General features: G+C 41.3%; 1 protein-coding gene across 6 annotated transcripts in view; it reads right to left on the bottom strand.

Annotated features, from left to right (window-relative positions):
- Window positions 1-15395, bottom strand: part of BAIAP2 (BAR/IMD domain containing adaptor protein 2) — a 173560-nt gene that overhangs the window by 113439 nt on the left and 44726 nt on the right. For all 6 annotated transcript variants that reach the window (XM_072990726.2, XM_078384291.1, XM_072990727.2 and 3 more), the window contains exon 3: window positions 7041-7127. In XM_072990726.2, coding sequence (XP_072846827.1) covers window positions 7041-7127 — 87 coding nt within the window. The remainder of the gene's footprint in view (window positions 1-7040; window positions 7128-15395) is intronic.

The following is a 15395-nucleotide window of genomic DNA, read 5'->3' as shown; positions in this document are numbered from 1 at the left end:
CAAAACAAATGAAAAATTAGCTGCAGTTATTATTCAAGTTCTAAGCTGTCTCTAAATTTCTCACTCAAAATCTCTACCATTTTGTGGGCTTCTCACCAGTTGCACAATAAACACAAAGCTGTGCCATACCCAACAAAGAGAGAGAGTACCATTTTCTGCGTGGTTGTTTAACTTGCAGACACTGTATTTTATAGGCACTGATTCAATGTATAAAAATCTATACCTAGAAAAATAAGAGTTCTTCCCCAGATAGTCCAATTATTGTTATTATGGATCTGTCAGGTATACCAATTCCAAATCCTCTTCTGTCCCTTATATCTGTATGTCTAAGAGGAAGTATGATATTATAAACAATTGTCCATTTTGTTGAGGGGGGGCAAAAGGTTCTAGAATGGGAGCACTGCAAACTAGTCTACCTCCTGGGGCAAGTTCAGAAGAGAAAACAAGGAAAACCAGCCCTATAAGGAGAGACTGAAATGACCTGGATATGTTCAGCCCTGAGAAAAGACTGAGGGGAGATAGGACAGCAGTTTTCAAATACTTGAAAGGCAGTTATAAAGAGGAGGGGCAGGATCTGTTCTCAATCATCCCAGAGTGCAGGACACATAACAATGGGCTCAAGTTACAGGAAGCCAGATTTAGGCTGAATATCAGGAAAAAATGATAGAGCAGTAATGTTAAAGAAGTATGACAATGGAACCAATTACCTTAGGAAGTAGTTGGTGCTCCAACGCTGGAGGCATTCAAGAGAAAATTGGACAACCATCATCAGAACTACTTTGATTTGGATTCCTGCACTGAGCAGGAGGTTGGACCAGATGGCCTTATAGGCCCCTTCCAACTCAATTATCCCAGGACTCTGATTCTACCTCTAAAATGGCCAGGACTTTCATCTAGATACTTTCTTGCAAAAGATACAACTTGTTATAGTATCACTCACATCCTCTTGGATTACCTCCTTAAATCGTGAAGAAAATAAAACTTTTCCTTCCAGGGAGGAGTACCTCTGTGATACACGAATACTCTGATGGAAGGTAGTTTCTCTTTGTCCTAGTTGGTCAACTGTGGGACCTCTAAGTACAAAAGGAAACAGTGGGGGAAATATGCCTGATGGAAGCAGCTGTTTCAGGAAAAGTTGTTCCTTGGGCTTTTCTCTGCTCAGTACATTTTTTCCTCCCCTCTGCTTCTTGGGGTTGTCTCCTTTTTTCAGTTTCATCAGGAACCTAATGAAGATTTTCCTTCAAAACATTCACTGCACATCCTTCTGCAAGGAGGGAGCACTTGAGAAAGACTCTTCTTTTACCTACTTTTTGGACCAACTCAAATCTTGTTAGTTTTGCCAATATCATATGAAATCTGGTCTCAGTATTCTTCTCTCAAAATAACCATGCCCACTTTATGCACTGGTTTCTTCATACACCTTGCTTTCCGAACAGAGTAAGGATCTGCTTGGGAAATGGTAATAAAAGTGAGGCACCACCTCCTGAAAAGGGCCAGAAGGGGAAACAGACAGGTCTTCTAAATACACCTCCAGGTTCTGCATTGAGATTAGCTGGTCCCTGAAGTAGCAACCCACATTAGAAAAATAGAATAGAAAGGTTGTTTTTGCTTAGCTATAAATGGAGCAAGGTTGTCCTAAAGATGCAGATACTTTTACCTAGACAAAAGGGAAAAAATATTCAATCCAAGGAAATGCCATATCTCCATTAGAAGATGGAGCACATAAAGAAAGTGAACCTGCCATTTCTTTTGATTTAGGGGCTGCTTTTCCATTCCTTCTTCTGCACAGGTACTAGGAACTGGCAAAATGCCAATACGTGAGAAGTGAAACTACTAAGAGGGAAGGAATTTTAAAACCCTATCTTAGCAAAACGAATGACTCAGTTCCCGGGCATCTGTCAAGACATATAGTACAAAGCTCCACCCATCCATCAGCTTAGCACAGGGATTTGCATGTAACTATTAAATCCAATTGCCTGTTGTCCTCCTTCCTGACTGGCAAACTGGTACAACAACATGTTTACAAGACACAGGGGAGCAAAGGAAGTTCATTACTTTGATGAATATAAGGGAAAATGAGTTGATCAGAGCTCTTTCATCACTGGTCATGGAAACAAGTGGTGAATTAGTCTTAGGACTTTAAGAGGATGAGTGCTTTGTAATTAGGTCATTATCTTAAATACCTCTCAGTTTGTGTGTCTTTAGCCACTCTTACTTGCTTTACAACTCAGTAAAAGCCATAGCCAACTTATTAAGTGGGATGGGCAACCTTCCCCTATTGGTTCAGGAGCTCCCCATCAGAAAACCTGTCTTGCCAGAAGTGTACTGTTGAAGGTGAGTACAGAAACATTCAAGTCATATCAAAGCACCGCTTCTTTTGCTCCCTGAATATTATAAAATTGTACAAACTGTAAGGACTCTATACACCTTCATAATTAGGACCTAAAAGTAAAACATGGGCACCCTTAGAGAAGATGGAGAAACTGAAACACAATCTCCAGCACCAGCAAAAGTCACATTTTATTTCAGAAACAAAGCTGAACCCTTGTGTCACCCAACAACTCATCCTTTAAAATTTCACACATTCTCACACATTAAACCAGCCATAATCTCTGATAATTATTATTTCAGCACAACAATTATTTGAATTCTACTCAGTATTTCAGATTTGGATTTCAAGCACAGGATGAAAGAAAATGCTGTGAAGAGCCCACATCAGTAGTAAATTTAAATGGTTTCAGAACATAATTCTGAATACAAAAACTATGCATAAATCTATTAACTTCTGGAAGAAAGATGGATTTGATTTAAATCAAATTTATTTAAATCACGATTTAAATTTAAAAATCAGATTTTTGACTATTTAAATAAAAATGTATTTTTTAAAAAATTTAAATCATGAATTAAATTGATTTTTTTTAAGTCATTGATTTTTATCTACCTTGCCTGGACATTATGCAGGTGTATCTCTGGCACAACAGGGCCGCCGAAAAAATATGAACTGAAAAAAGGATGAGATTTAACACAAAAGCTATTTCTGGTCAGTCATGTGTCTAAGGTCCAGCAATTCACACACATACACGCCCTGAACAAGCCGAGTATGTCAATCTTCTCTTGATTGCTAGTCATACTCAGTTTCAATCAGTTTTCTGTAGAAATTGTGCATGTTGCTTGAAAACAATTTCCAGTCATTGCATTTTAGGACTGCATGTATTGTCACGGCCCATAAACAAGACAGAGTTAATCCACAAGCCTGGTTTACTATAGGACCTGGAAGGATGCTGTTACAGGGGTTTATCTCATACTTTCCCACAACAACAGAGGACTGCAGCCCTGATCCAAGATCCTGCTGAGACTTGGCAGAACAAAACATAGCACCAGCATAGTAATACTGGATTGCTGTTGCACAACCCAAAATTATCATTGCGATGGCCCAGTGCTTGTACAAGTATACAGTGGATACCTCTTTGCATGAATGAGAAAAACAGCAAACCATTTTTGCCATGATCTGATGCCAGAATGGTTTGACTGAACAGAGTCCCAGCCATCCTATATAAAATTTCTGAACAATCTGTGCTTGTTCCTGAGCAATATGCTCCTTGTGACAAATAGCAGAGTGTGGGCAATGTTTAACGGTTTCAGCGTGCTAAATGAATACGCAGTTACTAAGCAAACACACAAGCAGCACCTCAAAACCTTGTTTTTTTAAAAAAGGAAAAGAAAGCCACAGCTAGCAACTTAAAATTTTAGCAGCTGTGCCTTGGAGGAAAACACAGAAAAAATCTGCTGCGTCTAATAGAAAACCATATATTATGTGTCAGGTTTCTTCAAGGCAGAAAAAAGCAACACTTCATGTCTTTACTCCTCATAAAGTGGAAAGCACAAAAGGACACAGAAGCAACATTTTTCTCTACAGGGTGTCTTTAAGTAGATAAAGAGCACCTTCAGGCCATGATGACAAGAACTTTGGCTCTACAGCTCTATGCAGGAGATGCCATTATCTGCACAAGGTTGCAGTCAAACCCAAGAGAGTTGTTGATTCCAGGCAAAACAGAGGACATCGTTTGACTATCAGATTACCTAAGTACTGTATCTGAAAAGACTTTTTAGAGTTCCAGTGGCTGTCACATTAGGACAATTCCTTAAAATACTCAACAAACTAGAGCTTATTGAAGCCAGAGAGTTGTATTATTATTGTTCAGATCATGCAGTTTGGACACATTTATTTAGAATGCTACTGGGGGGTGGGGTTGAAACTGAGCAGTAAAGAAGGAATTAAATGTGGGTGGTTGTTTGGTGGGGATTAGAAAGTCTGCACAGAGTACTGAAAGAAACCCAAACAAACTCTCATTATGTTGACAAGAATTTGCCTGAAACTACAAGTAAAGACGCATGCCAAAATGTCTGGCTTTTCAGGACATGTGCAAATTCTTGTGTAAGGTTGCCATAAGTATCTGAGACACACAATCATGGAGAGATAAGTACCTTGCACCCTCCCCAGACATTTCAGACTACAGTTCCCACCGTCTCCAGACTACATGTGCTGACTTGTAAAAGTTATAGGCACAAAATCTGGAAATAACCAGGCCACTTAGCCCTGCACTGCCATTTTCAGATACCTATTCCACACTGCTAGACACACCTACCAAGAATTATCTGGAATAAAAATGTGAAATAGTCCCCGAAAGTCCTTCAAACATTCAAAACTAAGATGCCTGTTGTTCAAAAGGACTCACACATTCAAGACAATGATTTAGAAACCCATTTACTTTTCTAAATATGACAGGAAATAACAATTGATGGACCAGGCTTGTAGAGAGATTATGTATTTACAGTAGATTAATAGAATATAACAGAAATTGTATACAAGCAATATTTCATATTTTGCAAAGGACTCCAGCTGACACTGAATAAGACTCTTAATATTGGATCATGATCAGTATCAGCATATTCTTTACAAAATGGTTTTTATCTTGAACATACTTACTGACATATTACAAATGCAGTATGATTTATCCACCCTATCCTACAAATGCAGTATGATTTATCCACCACTTCCATTCAGTACTTGCAATTATGGCACTGTACACAAAACACAACAATATACAAAATAAATGTGACACGTCAAGTGACATATTATATCAAACCACCATTTGTTGTTGTTATCTGTCCTCAAGTCACTTCCGACTTATGGCGACCCTATGAATGAGTGATCTCCAAAAGGTCCTGCTCTCAACTGCCCTGCTCAGCTCTTGTCAACTCAGGGCTGTAGCTTCCTTTAGGGAGCCAGTCCACGTTGTACTTAGTAAATCAAACAATCATTTGAGGAAGATCTACAAATCACACCCTTAGTGTCACAGGCAATCCTAATAAAATAATCCTTAATTATCTCTGTGGCTATATAAAATAGCTTTATGAATCAGGAAGTGGCTGCCCATCTGTTTGCCCTACTTTGTGATAAACCTATGGCAAAGAGAATCTATACTAAATTTTCCTATATCTGCCTTCTCCATCTGTGAGCCAGACGTGTATGTGCTTTTTGTATATTTCACACCTGTGGAAAAATATGTAGCATAACACTACTGTCATGCTCAGCTAGTGAAAGCAGCAGATTAGACACATTAGCAGAGCAGAGTCTCTCCAGATAGTTCAGGCTTCAAATGAGGGACTGGCTTAGGTCTGATCCACCAAAATGAGCAGTCTACCAGATGTAGGGTGACCACAATATGAAGTGCATGCATGTGTGTCCGCATGTACTTGCACATGCATGTGTGCTCAGGCGCGCGCGCACACACACACTTTGGAACTGTTACCACAACAACTAACAAAGAATTCAACAGAGCTACACTGCCCTAAAACATAGGCTGTCTCTTCTTCCTAACTGTATCTCAAGTTTTGCAAGAAAATAAACCAAAGGTGGACAAGTCATGACACCTGAGTATAATTTATTGCATTCATTACTTCTATAATGCATACATATCAACAAATTAATCAGTTGTGGGAACTCAAAATGCTTATGCAAGAGTAATGGCAAACCATAATATTTATATTAATAAATGACTCAAGTTGAAGAAAGGGAGCTCAAGCACTGCCGTCTGCTGTCCCCCTCAACACTTACAATTCATGTTTGCAAGTAAACACAGCGCACAGTTCAACGGTTTGACCTCAATTTTCAACAAAAGTAGAACAGGGAGGAGAAGACGTTCTATCTCAGATTCCTCATGTCTAAGTCACCTGACAGTGAGCAGAGTATTGGTTTATTCACACTGTTCATCATGTCAAACGTCTACTCCTTTCTGTTAATGAGTCAACTGTTTTATATATGGTATGTATCTGAAGAGAGAGCTACAACTTGATTTAATTACTTACACAGTAATATGACATCCCAACAGAATAAATCCTAGTAATAAGTTTCATGAAAATAGCAACACTTCCTATTTATCTTAAAAATCTGACAGCACAATAGTGATGGCAAACTGTTGCCTGTGGGTTATGTGGAAATACCTTCAGGAACCCAAGAGGAGCATCTAAGCACCTTTTCTGCCCACAACCCTGGACAAAAACCGGCCAATCACACCATCTAAAAGGCATGACTGACCTTTTTATAACGTTTTTAGATCTCCTTTCAGATTTGGTTGATGGCTTTTATCACAAAATCAAAATGATCTTCCTGCCATATCCACATTTGAAAAATGCACCATCTCTGGATCTGAAAAAGGGGTTTTGATGGCTTCCTTGGGCACAAAAGAGTGGGAACATCCTCCCTGTGAAACTGGTGTGAAATGGCCAAGGATGTCCTTACAAGGCATCACTGGCCATATATGGGGGTCCAAGACACTGAGAGCATGGGGTGTTAGATGGGTCACAACAACACCTAAGGCCTCTGGAAGTTACCTAGCCCTGACTTTAATAAGTAGAATCCTTTTTTTTTCCTTTTCGGTGGAAACTCCACCATATAGTGTTGGCATCTTAGGGTAGCTGAGTTTGCCACTTTGTCTCTTTTAGTTCTCAATACCCTTCGGATGCTTGGCTTGACTTACCCAGTTCCTTAGATCCTTGACTTTCACTGGCCAGCTCTCCCATCTTAACCAGAGCATCAAAGTATCCTTTTGCTGCGTATGTCACACCTGGAAATTCAAAATATCAATGTTATACACATTTTTGCTCCAGTACCCTGATAACAGCCACAACATCACCATAGGCTCAGCAACAAACCCCACAGAGTATCTACAAAACCGCTGGGAAATCCTTTTCTATTATCCAAATCCAAATCATTATGTTTTACCTAAAATACAAGCTGGGGTCCTTTTAAGCAAACTGTTTTCCAAAGTTAGAATACTACAATGTTCATGACTGCACTCAAATTCCACCAGGTCCTATTCACACAATCATCCTTGCTGGCAACTAGGTACCAGGATCTGTTCTACACAGCCTGTGCGGCACCACAAATGAGACCAGTAAGAGTGACTAGAAAGATTTTCTGTACTGTATTTCCCATACATCAGTATTTGAGTCTTGAAACCTTTTAGTACCCTCACTGGCATATTTGAGGAAAGAGAGCTTCTTTATGGCAGTCCCCAAGCCTTCACGTTGCTCCCTTTATACTAGCAGGCAAAAAGCTTTTTATTTAGACAGGTCATTGGCCATTAACCTATTGTTGAGTAAATATCTTTTACAGTGAGTTATGTAAGTTTTCTTTTTGTCTTATTGTGTCTTAAAATGAACTTTAAACTGTTTGAATTCAACACAGTAACATTCCATTGTATTTTAATATTATAATGTTGATAATATTAAAATCCCTTTGTGTAACATTGCAAATGGCATAATTCAGAGGAAAAATGTCCCAGGTTAAAAAAAATCACCATAAGGACTATCAATCATACACCAAATCCCACAACTCAGTATGGAACTAGTAACATCTCCAATGATTTCTGTGAACGTTGGTGCAAAATCAGCCATCTATTTTAACTCTTGGTGCTTGTTCACAAAGGCAAAGAGCTATTCTGCATCTCAATGAATCATTCCAAAAAGATTGAATTTCCTAGCCCTGTGGCAGAAAGATGTGGGCCAGCTCTTAATTGGGAAGGATAGGTTGTTTTAAGTAGAATTACAAACAAAGGTCTTTTTCCTGTGCCAAACAGTGCTATTAGGGAACCATATACAATAATTATGACAGTATGGAGGAACTGAAATACAATTAACTTAAGGCAAGTCATCTCTGACAAATCACACTGCTTATGTTAAGACAGTATAATGAGGCAAGAGGATCTGGGTCACTGGCATACATGTTGCTAGCAATTTTTTGTTCCTGCACTGGGAGAAAGGGGATTATAAATAAAATAAAATATATACAAACTGATGGAACTAAACAGATATTAAGGAGGTGGGATGGGATAAAATATTGGAACACAGTAAAGAATAAGAATGACAGGCAAGAAACAAAGACACGAAACTGTAATGTCAGTGTCTTCTTAAAGCCCCACAACTATGTACAAATCTTCAACAATGTTTAGTCTTCAACTGCAACATACAGGTTCTGTCAAAGAGAAGATGTAAATATGTGGTATTTCTGAAACTGACTCCAAAAGAGTGGTGCACCCTTACATTCAGGTTAATAGAGTTTAGTGCAGATCAATCTCTGAACAGTGTAAATTTATAATGCTTTTGAGATGTAATGAGGGCTACAGTCTGGAACTCAATAATTAAAACCTGATTAAAAACCGGGAATAACGATTGTAGAGCAGGGCAGATGAGACACACAGACACAGAAATTGTTTCTTGAATATTTAGTGTGTGTCTTTACCATGCATTCCAACTCTGTGTAAATATAAATAATGGAAAATTGTGTGGGGGGGTTGTTTTTGCACATAACAGAAAAACATAACAGTGAAACTTTGAAGGCCTCAACAACAGTTTTTCAACCACACATAATGCTGGAAGACCAATGTCTGGCATATGCATCACCTATTCATTCGAGGGGAGACAATGGCTGAAAAAGTATTAAATTAGGTTAGATTCATATAAAGCTACTTCCAGTCTTAAGAATGCAGAGAAATTAGGCACATGAATTGTCGTAAGTACAATTCAGAGATGTCACCAGGCAGAAGATAATACAGAAAATAATGGTCTGTATGTGCTGTGCTTATATAATGTTGGTACAAACAAGTGCCAGAAGTGAAAGCAGGGGACTGCAAGGAGAACTGGTAAGTGCATGCATTTGGACTTATCATATAATTTAAAGCAAAGCAGGGAGTGGAGCACCGATATCATCACTCATGAGTCGTCCTGTTGCACAAGCCTTAGCAACAACAGCATATGGCCTAGGGAAAAAAACAGCCTGTGGTCTCACAATGAGCTTTCCACAAGTTTCAACAGAAGACCATGGCCTTGACGAATCCTTCACATGTCATGTGCACTGTAGATTGGGTCTGGGAATGGAGCTGTTGCCAACCTGGCAAACCTATATAAACAGCAGGTATTGTGTGTTAACATGCGAGAATCTGGAATCCAAAGCAGAAGAGCATTCTAAGGACTCTGACTTTCCTTATAACAAGAATGGAGGGAAAGAAATGAAAACGAGTGAACTCTTTATCAATATTTCATGATACAGGAGAGTTCTTGAGTTTGTATTAGCGCCTTTTATTCAGAATTTCAAATTCATTAAAAACGTAATTTGGAAACAGCATTATGCAGAATAAACAGAAATCTGATATACATGAGGCACTATTTGGATTTCAGGATATTGGTCACACTGGTGTGGAACCTGAACCTTACTTTTGAGACACTGGTTTATCATGTGTCAATAACCAGCTATCTCAAATACAACTCATAGTTTTTAGCTTGGTTTGTTGACAAAGTGTACACACATCACTTTAAGTAGATTAATCACAAGAACCCAGTAGACAGGTTTTGCTTCAGCAAACCAGTTCTACTCTAGCAAATGCCTGGATAAGGATCCAAATCAGAAGACAAGAGAAAACTGAGTGTCAATTTCAGACTATAGAGTTACTCATGTAGGAGATCAGCAAACTGAATGCCTTTATCAAAATCTGAAGCAGACAAAACCAAATTGCAACTTCTGTACCATGATTTAGTTAGACTCACTTAAACACTGTCACAAACTGCTGCTTCTTTATTAGAGGACATTAAGGCAGTTATTAGTGGTGGCATAAAAGCTTTTAAAAAAGTTACAGCAAAGGGTGAACAAAAGCCCTTTAAGAAGCTACACAGCATACAAAATAGGAAAAAGCAATTTGCCAGGGACAGCAACCAGAAAACAGGGAGTATGAGCATTAAGTGTTCCATTTTCTTCCTCCAAGTAATTTCCATGTAAGAAGTAAGGAATAAGAATGCATCATCCCTTTTTAGTTTTCAGCCGATGGATAATTAGAGGTTTATGAAAACACAGAGCCTAACTTGAGTGGAAACTGCCTCGGATAGTCAGATTTACTGCCAACAACTGCAGCGCCAAGAGTTAGTTTATGCACTTAATCATTCCTCAAATACATACATACAGCTAGACAACGAAAGTAGGAAAATGGGAGATCTTGGGGAGATGCATTTGAAAATGATTTCTACCATAGTAAATAAAACCACGCACCATTTTTTATTTGACATTCAGCCCATGCATCCTCTATATGCAAACAAAAGGGTGTGTGTGTACATTTACCTCCAGCCGTCTTTGAAGGTATATAATGGGGAGGGGAAGGTGTGTGGTCCAGGTTTAGACACTGGCAGAGTTCCTTGCATGCTGGAGGAAGAAGATGGGCAGGTGATCTTCTCGGGTCTTCCTTCCTTCGTTTTTCAGAAGGACTAACCCAATCCCCAATTCTCACCAGACTAGCTTGGGAAATGATGCAATGGAAAGGTGGAAATCAGCAAAAAATGTGCTTTCCTCCTTTCAGCAGGAAGCTCTGCTGAATCTCCATACCTTCTACTGATAGTGGGGGCTCTTCCATTCACCGAACAACAGATCTGGATCCAAACCTCATACCCAGATAGGCAGACGCATTTTGTCACAATACCCCAAACCACCAGATTGTCTGCTCTATGTCATTCCAATAAAGTTAGTGATTTGCACTAATGGGGTGGCACCCAAATCAAATCAATCAATCAATCAATCAATCAATCAATCAATCAATCAATCAGGATCTCCCCTGGTGTGCAGTCTACCTTTCCTTAGTGGGCTGCATTTCTAAGCACTTTATGCTTAGAAAAGCAGAGTCCAAAGCCTGGAGGCCCTCAATCATTTTGATCTCCTACTGATTAACAAAACTACTAGACAATGCATTTGAAAAGAAGTGATTAGTAGAATTACTCTCATATAAAATTCCCTCCAGCTGAAGATCACCAGGGCTTTCAATACTTCCAACTATTTCTGAATGCCAGGATCTAGCCTTGGAATACACAGAGAAGAGAGAAAGAAAAGTAGCCCTTCAGCTTGCTTACAGTTCTCTCACTACTGGGTAAGCCATGGTCTGATTGCATTTTAGGAGGCATGGCTTTGAATCATGCTTGAGCATCCGTGCCAGTGCTTCTTTTTCTCAAGTAGCTGCTGGAGATTGCCATTCATTCCAAGAAATATATGAGGCAGCTGGTGTGTACAAAATGAGCTGCAGTTCTGCTCAAGCAGTTTCCCCTCAAGCCTCAATCAGAGAATGCAATACTCACAAGACTGAGCCAAGCATTGCTGTTTTTTTTTCCCCACAGAAAAACAAATCCCAGGGATGTTACTAAATGCCACACATAAGCAGGTAAATAAAGTGACATTGCCTATCCTCCGGCCATCTAAAAGGATCTGTTTTCAGGAAATCCTTTCCCTACAACTTCACTTGGGTTCAGGTGTGAGTGACTAATGAAAGGAGTGAGCAACAAGCTGTTCTTGTTAGCTGAGGTCCCAGTGGGTGGGACCCAGTTTGCCTACCTGTGCTTAGGAGAGGAAAACTTAACAGAAGAGCAAAGGAAGAGCAAATCACAAGAGGAAAAAAACACACAGAGCTAGCAATACATTTTGTCAGCATGAAACACTTTGGCTGAAACCAGCAGGAAGTTTTACCGCCCAGATAAGGTCAGCTAAAGTAGCTAGAGGAGCAGAATTCAAAGAACTGGGCTGAATAAGAATCACAGTGCCCAAAGGTTAGAAATTACCCTTACTGACAAATATCATTTCCTGGGGGGGGTGTTGTGTTTAAACTCCAAAATTTACATAAGCACTCACAGATGAGTAGGGCTTTGGCTCCTTATCAAGCAAAGTTTTAAAAAACTGAATTACATACGAAACAGCTGTGAGTTTAACTGTGATGTACTTCAATGGAGAGACCTGTAATATTTCAGATTCATGCTTTTCATAAGCCAACTTCATTTTAGGAGGTAGACTCGGCCAATGAAACCTTATACAACAGTTACATCTGTGTACAGGTAGGCTACTTAAATATGCATTGAAACCAGCAGGACCTAAGCAGGCTAATTAACACATATTTATTTGTTTGTTTATTAGATTTCTATCCCGCCCACCTAGACCAAAGGTCTACTCTGGGGGGTTTACAAATTTAAAAACAATAAAACAAAAAACATATATTATAGGTCCAAGAGGGCAAAGTATAAGAAATTAAGACATAGCAGGAGGGAAAGCCTGCCCAAATTGCCAGGTTTTAGGTCTATTCTTGAAAACACCCAGAGAGGGAGCCAAGCAGATCTCCACTGGCAAGTTGTTCCAAAGGCGAGGGGCCACTGCTGAGAAGGCCCTATTCCTTGTCCTTTCCCTCTGGACCTCCCTCGGTGTTAAGCCCCTCAGCCGCCCGGCCTGGCTGGAACGAGTGACTCTGGCAGAACTAGGTGGGAGAAGGCACTCTGCCAGATATCAAGGTCCTAAACCGTTTAGGGCTTTATATGTAATCGTAAGAACTTTGAAATCAACGCGGAATGGGCAGCCAACGCAAAGTGGTCAGAGTGGGGGAAATATGTTGGTACCTTTTCACCCCTGTAAGAAGTCTGCCCGCTGCATTTTCTACCATCTGAAGTTTCCGCGTATGTCTCAAAAGCAACCCCACGTAGAGCGCATTACAGTAGTCTAATCTTGAGACTATGAGCGCATGGACCAAAGTAGTGAGAGCCCCCACATCAAGATAGGGATGCAGCTGGGAAATCTGCCCAAGGTGGAAATGTGCAGAACGGACCACTGATGACACTTGGGTCTCCATGGTGAGCGCCAGGTCCAGATGTACACCCAAACTGCGAACCTCACTCTTGGTGGTAAGAGACACACACATCCCAAAGAGGAGGAGTTTCCCAAACCACTAATGTCTGGGCCACCCACCTGAAGGACCTCCACCTTCCCTGGGTTCAGCCTCAGTCCATTCTCCTGCATCCACTGCTGAACGGCCCCCAGGCAGCGCTCAACAGACAAAACAACATCCACTGTTGTTGGAAAAAACAGATGTAGAGCTGAGTATCATCAGTGTACTGATGACACAAAGGCCCACATCCCTGATGACCCCTTCCAGCGGCCTCATATAGATGTTAAACAGCATCGGAGAGATGATTGAGTCCTGCAGAACCCCACAATTGAGGCTTCATGGGGCCGAGAAACTCTCTCCAATCTGCACTCTCTGGGGACGGTCCTCCAAGAAGGAACGGAGCCAGGCAAGAGCCACGCCACTGATACCCAACTCAGAGAGCCTCCCCAGGAGAATACCGTGTTGACGGTATCAAAGGCAGCTGAGATATCGAGGAAGACCAGCAGAGACATTTTGCCTGTCGGCCTCCTTCAGTAGGTCATCAAAGAGGGCGACCAATGCTGTTTCCGTGCCGTGGTGCAGCCTGAAGCCTGAATGGAATGGATCCAGGGAATTGGTTTCATCCAGAAGAACCTGCAGCTGATCGGCCACCACCCTCTCAACTAGCTTGCTGAGGAAAGAAACATTGGCAATGGGCCTATAATTACCAGGCTGGCTGGGTTGGGAGTTGGGGGCACTGTTTTACGGTGGTTCCGCTCCTTCCTGGCTGACCGTGTCCAGAGGGTGGTGCTGAGGGACAGTTGCTCTGCCACATGGCATTCATGTCATGGGGTTCCTCAGGGCTTGATACTGTCCCCCATGCTGTTTAACATCTACATGAAACCGCTGGGAGAGGTCATCAGGAGGTTTGGGCTGAGGAGTCAGCAATATGCTGATGATACTCAGCTCTACCTCTCGTTTTCCACCAATCCAGGTGAGGCGGTTTCTGTGCTGAACTCGTGTCTGGACCTGATAATGGACTGGATGAGGCTTAATAAATTGAAACTCAATCCAGACAAGACGGAAGTGCTGTTCGTGGGTGCGTCACTGGACAGGCTGGAGGGCCATCTCCCTGCCCTGAATGGGGTTACACTCCCCCTAAGGGACAGGGTCCGCAGCTTGGGGGTGCTCCTGGACCCCAGTCTAACACTGGAAGCCCAGGTGGACTCGGTGGCCAGGGGCGCCTTTCTCCAGCTGCGGAAACTATACCAGCTACGGCCCTACCTGGACGAGCGGAGTCTCATGACAGTTACACATGCACTGGTAACATCCCGTATAGATTACTGCAATGCGCTTTATGTGGGGTTGCCTTTGAAGACGGTCCAGCGACTGCAACTGGTTCAGAATCGAGCAGCGCGGCTGGTGAGTGGTGTGGCCGCCAGGGAACATATCAAGCCGACTCTGTATAAGTTACATTGGCTACCAGTTGCTGCCCGGGCCCAATTCAAAGTGCTTGTTTTGACATATAAAGCCCTAAACGGCTTGGGCCCTGGCTACCTGAAGGACCGCCTCCTTCCATATGAGCCTACCCGGCAGTTAAGATCTAGCCAGGGGGCCCTTTTGAAAGAGCCGTCCCTCAAGGAGGTAAGAGGGACAGCTTGCAGACAAAGGGCCTTTTCGGCAGCTGCCCCCAGACTATGGAATGCCCTCCCGACTGAGATTCGTCTGGCGCCGACGCTGATGACATTTCGGCGCCAGGTCAAAACCTTCCTGTTCCAGAAGGCTTTTAACTGAAATAATATTAGCTGTGGGTCTGATGGCAATTTTATATATTTTTTAATTGTATTTTAATTGTACATATCTTTATTGTATTTTAAATGCTGTAAGCCGCTCAGAGACCTTTGGGTAGTGTGGGCGGCATATAAATTAAATAAATAAATAAATAAATAAATAAATAAATAAATAAATAAATAAATAAATAAATAAATAAATAAATATCGTCCGCCGCCAAGCTCAGTTTCTTACTAATGGGCCTAATGAATGTCTCTTTGAGAGATCCATTAATTATTGCCATAGCCCATTCAGATGTTATAGGCCCGGCTGCTTTGATTAGCCAGGCCGGTCAAGGGTCAAGGGAGGAGGTGGTGGCACGACAGTGGTCAAGCACTCTGTCAATTATGT

Source organism: Pogona vitticeps, chromosome 2 (assembly GCF_051106095.1).
Source record: "Pogona vitticeps strain Pit_001003342236 chromosome 2, PviZW2.1, whole genome shotgun sequence".
NCBI lineage: Eukaryota > Metazoa > Chordata > Lepidosauria > Squamata > Agamidae > Pogona > Pogona vitticeps.
This window is presented reverse-complemented; position numbering and strand designations above follow the sequence as displayed.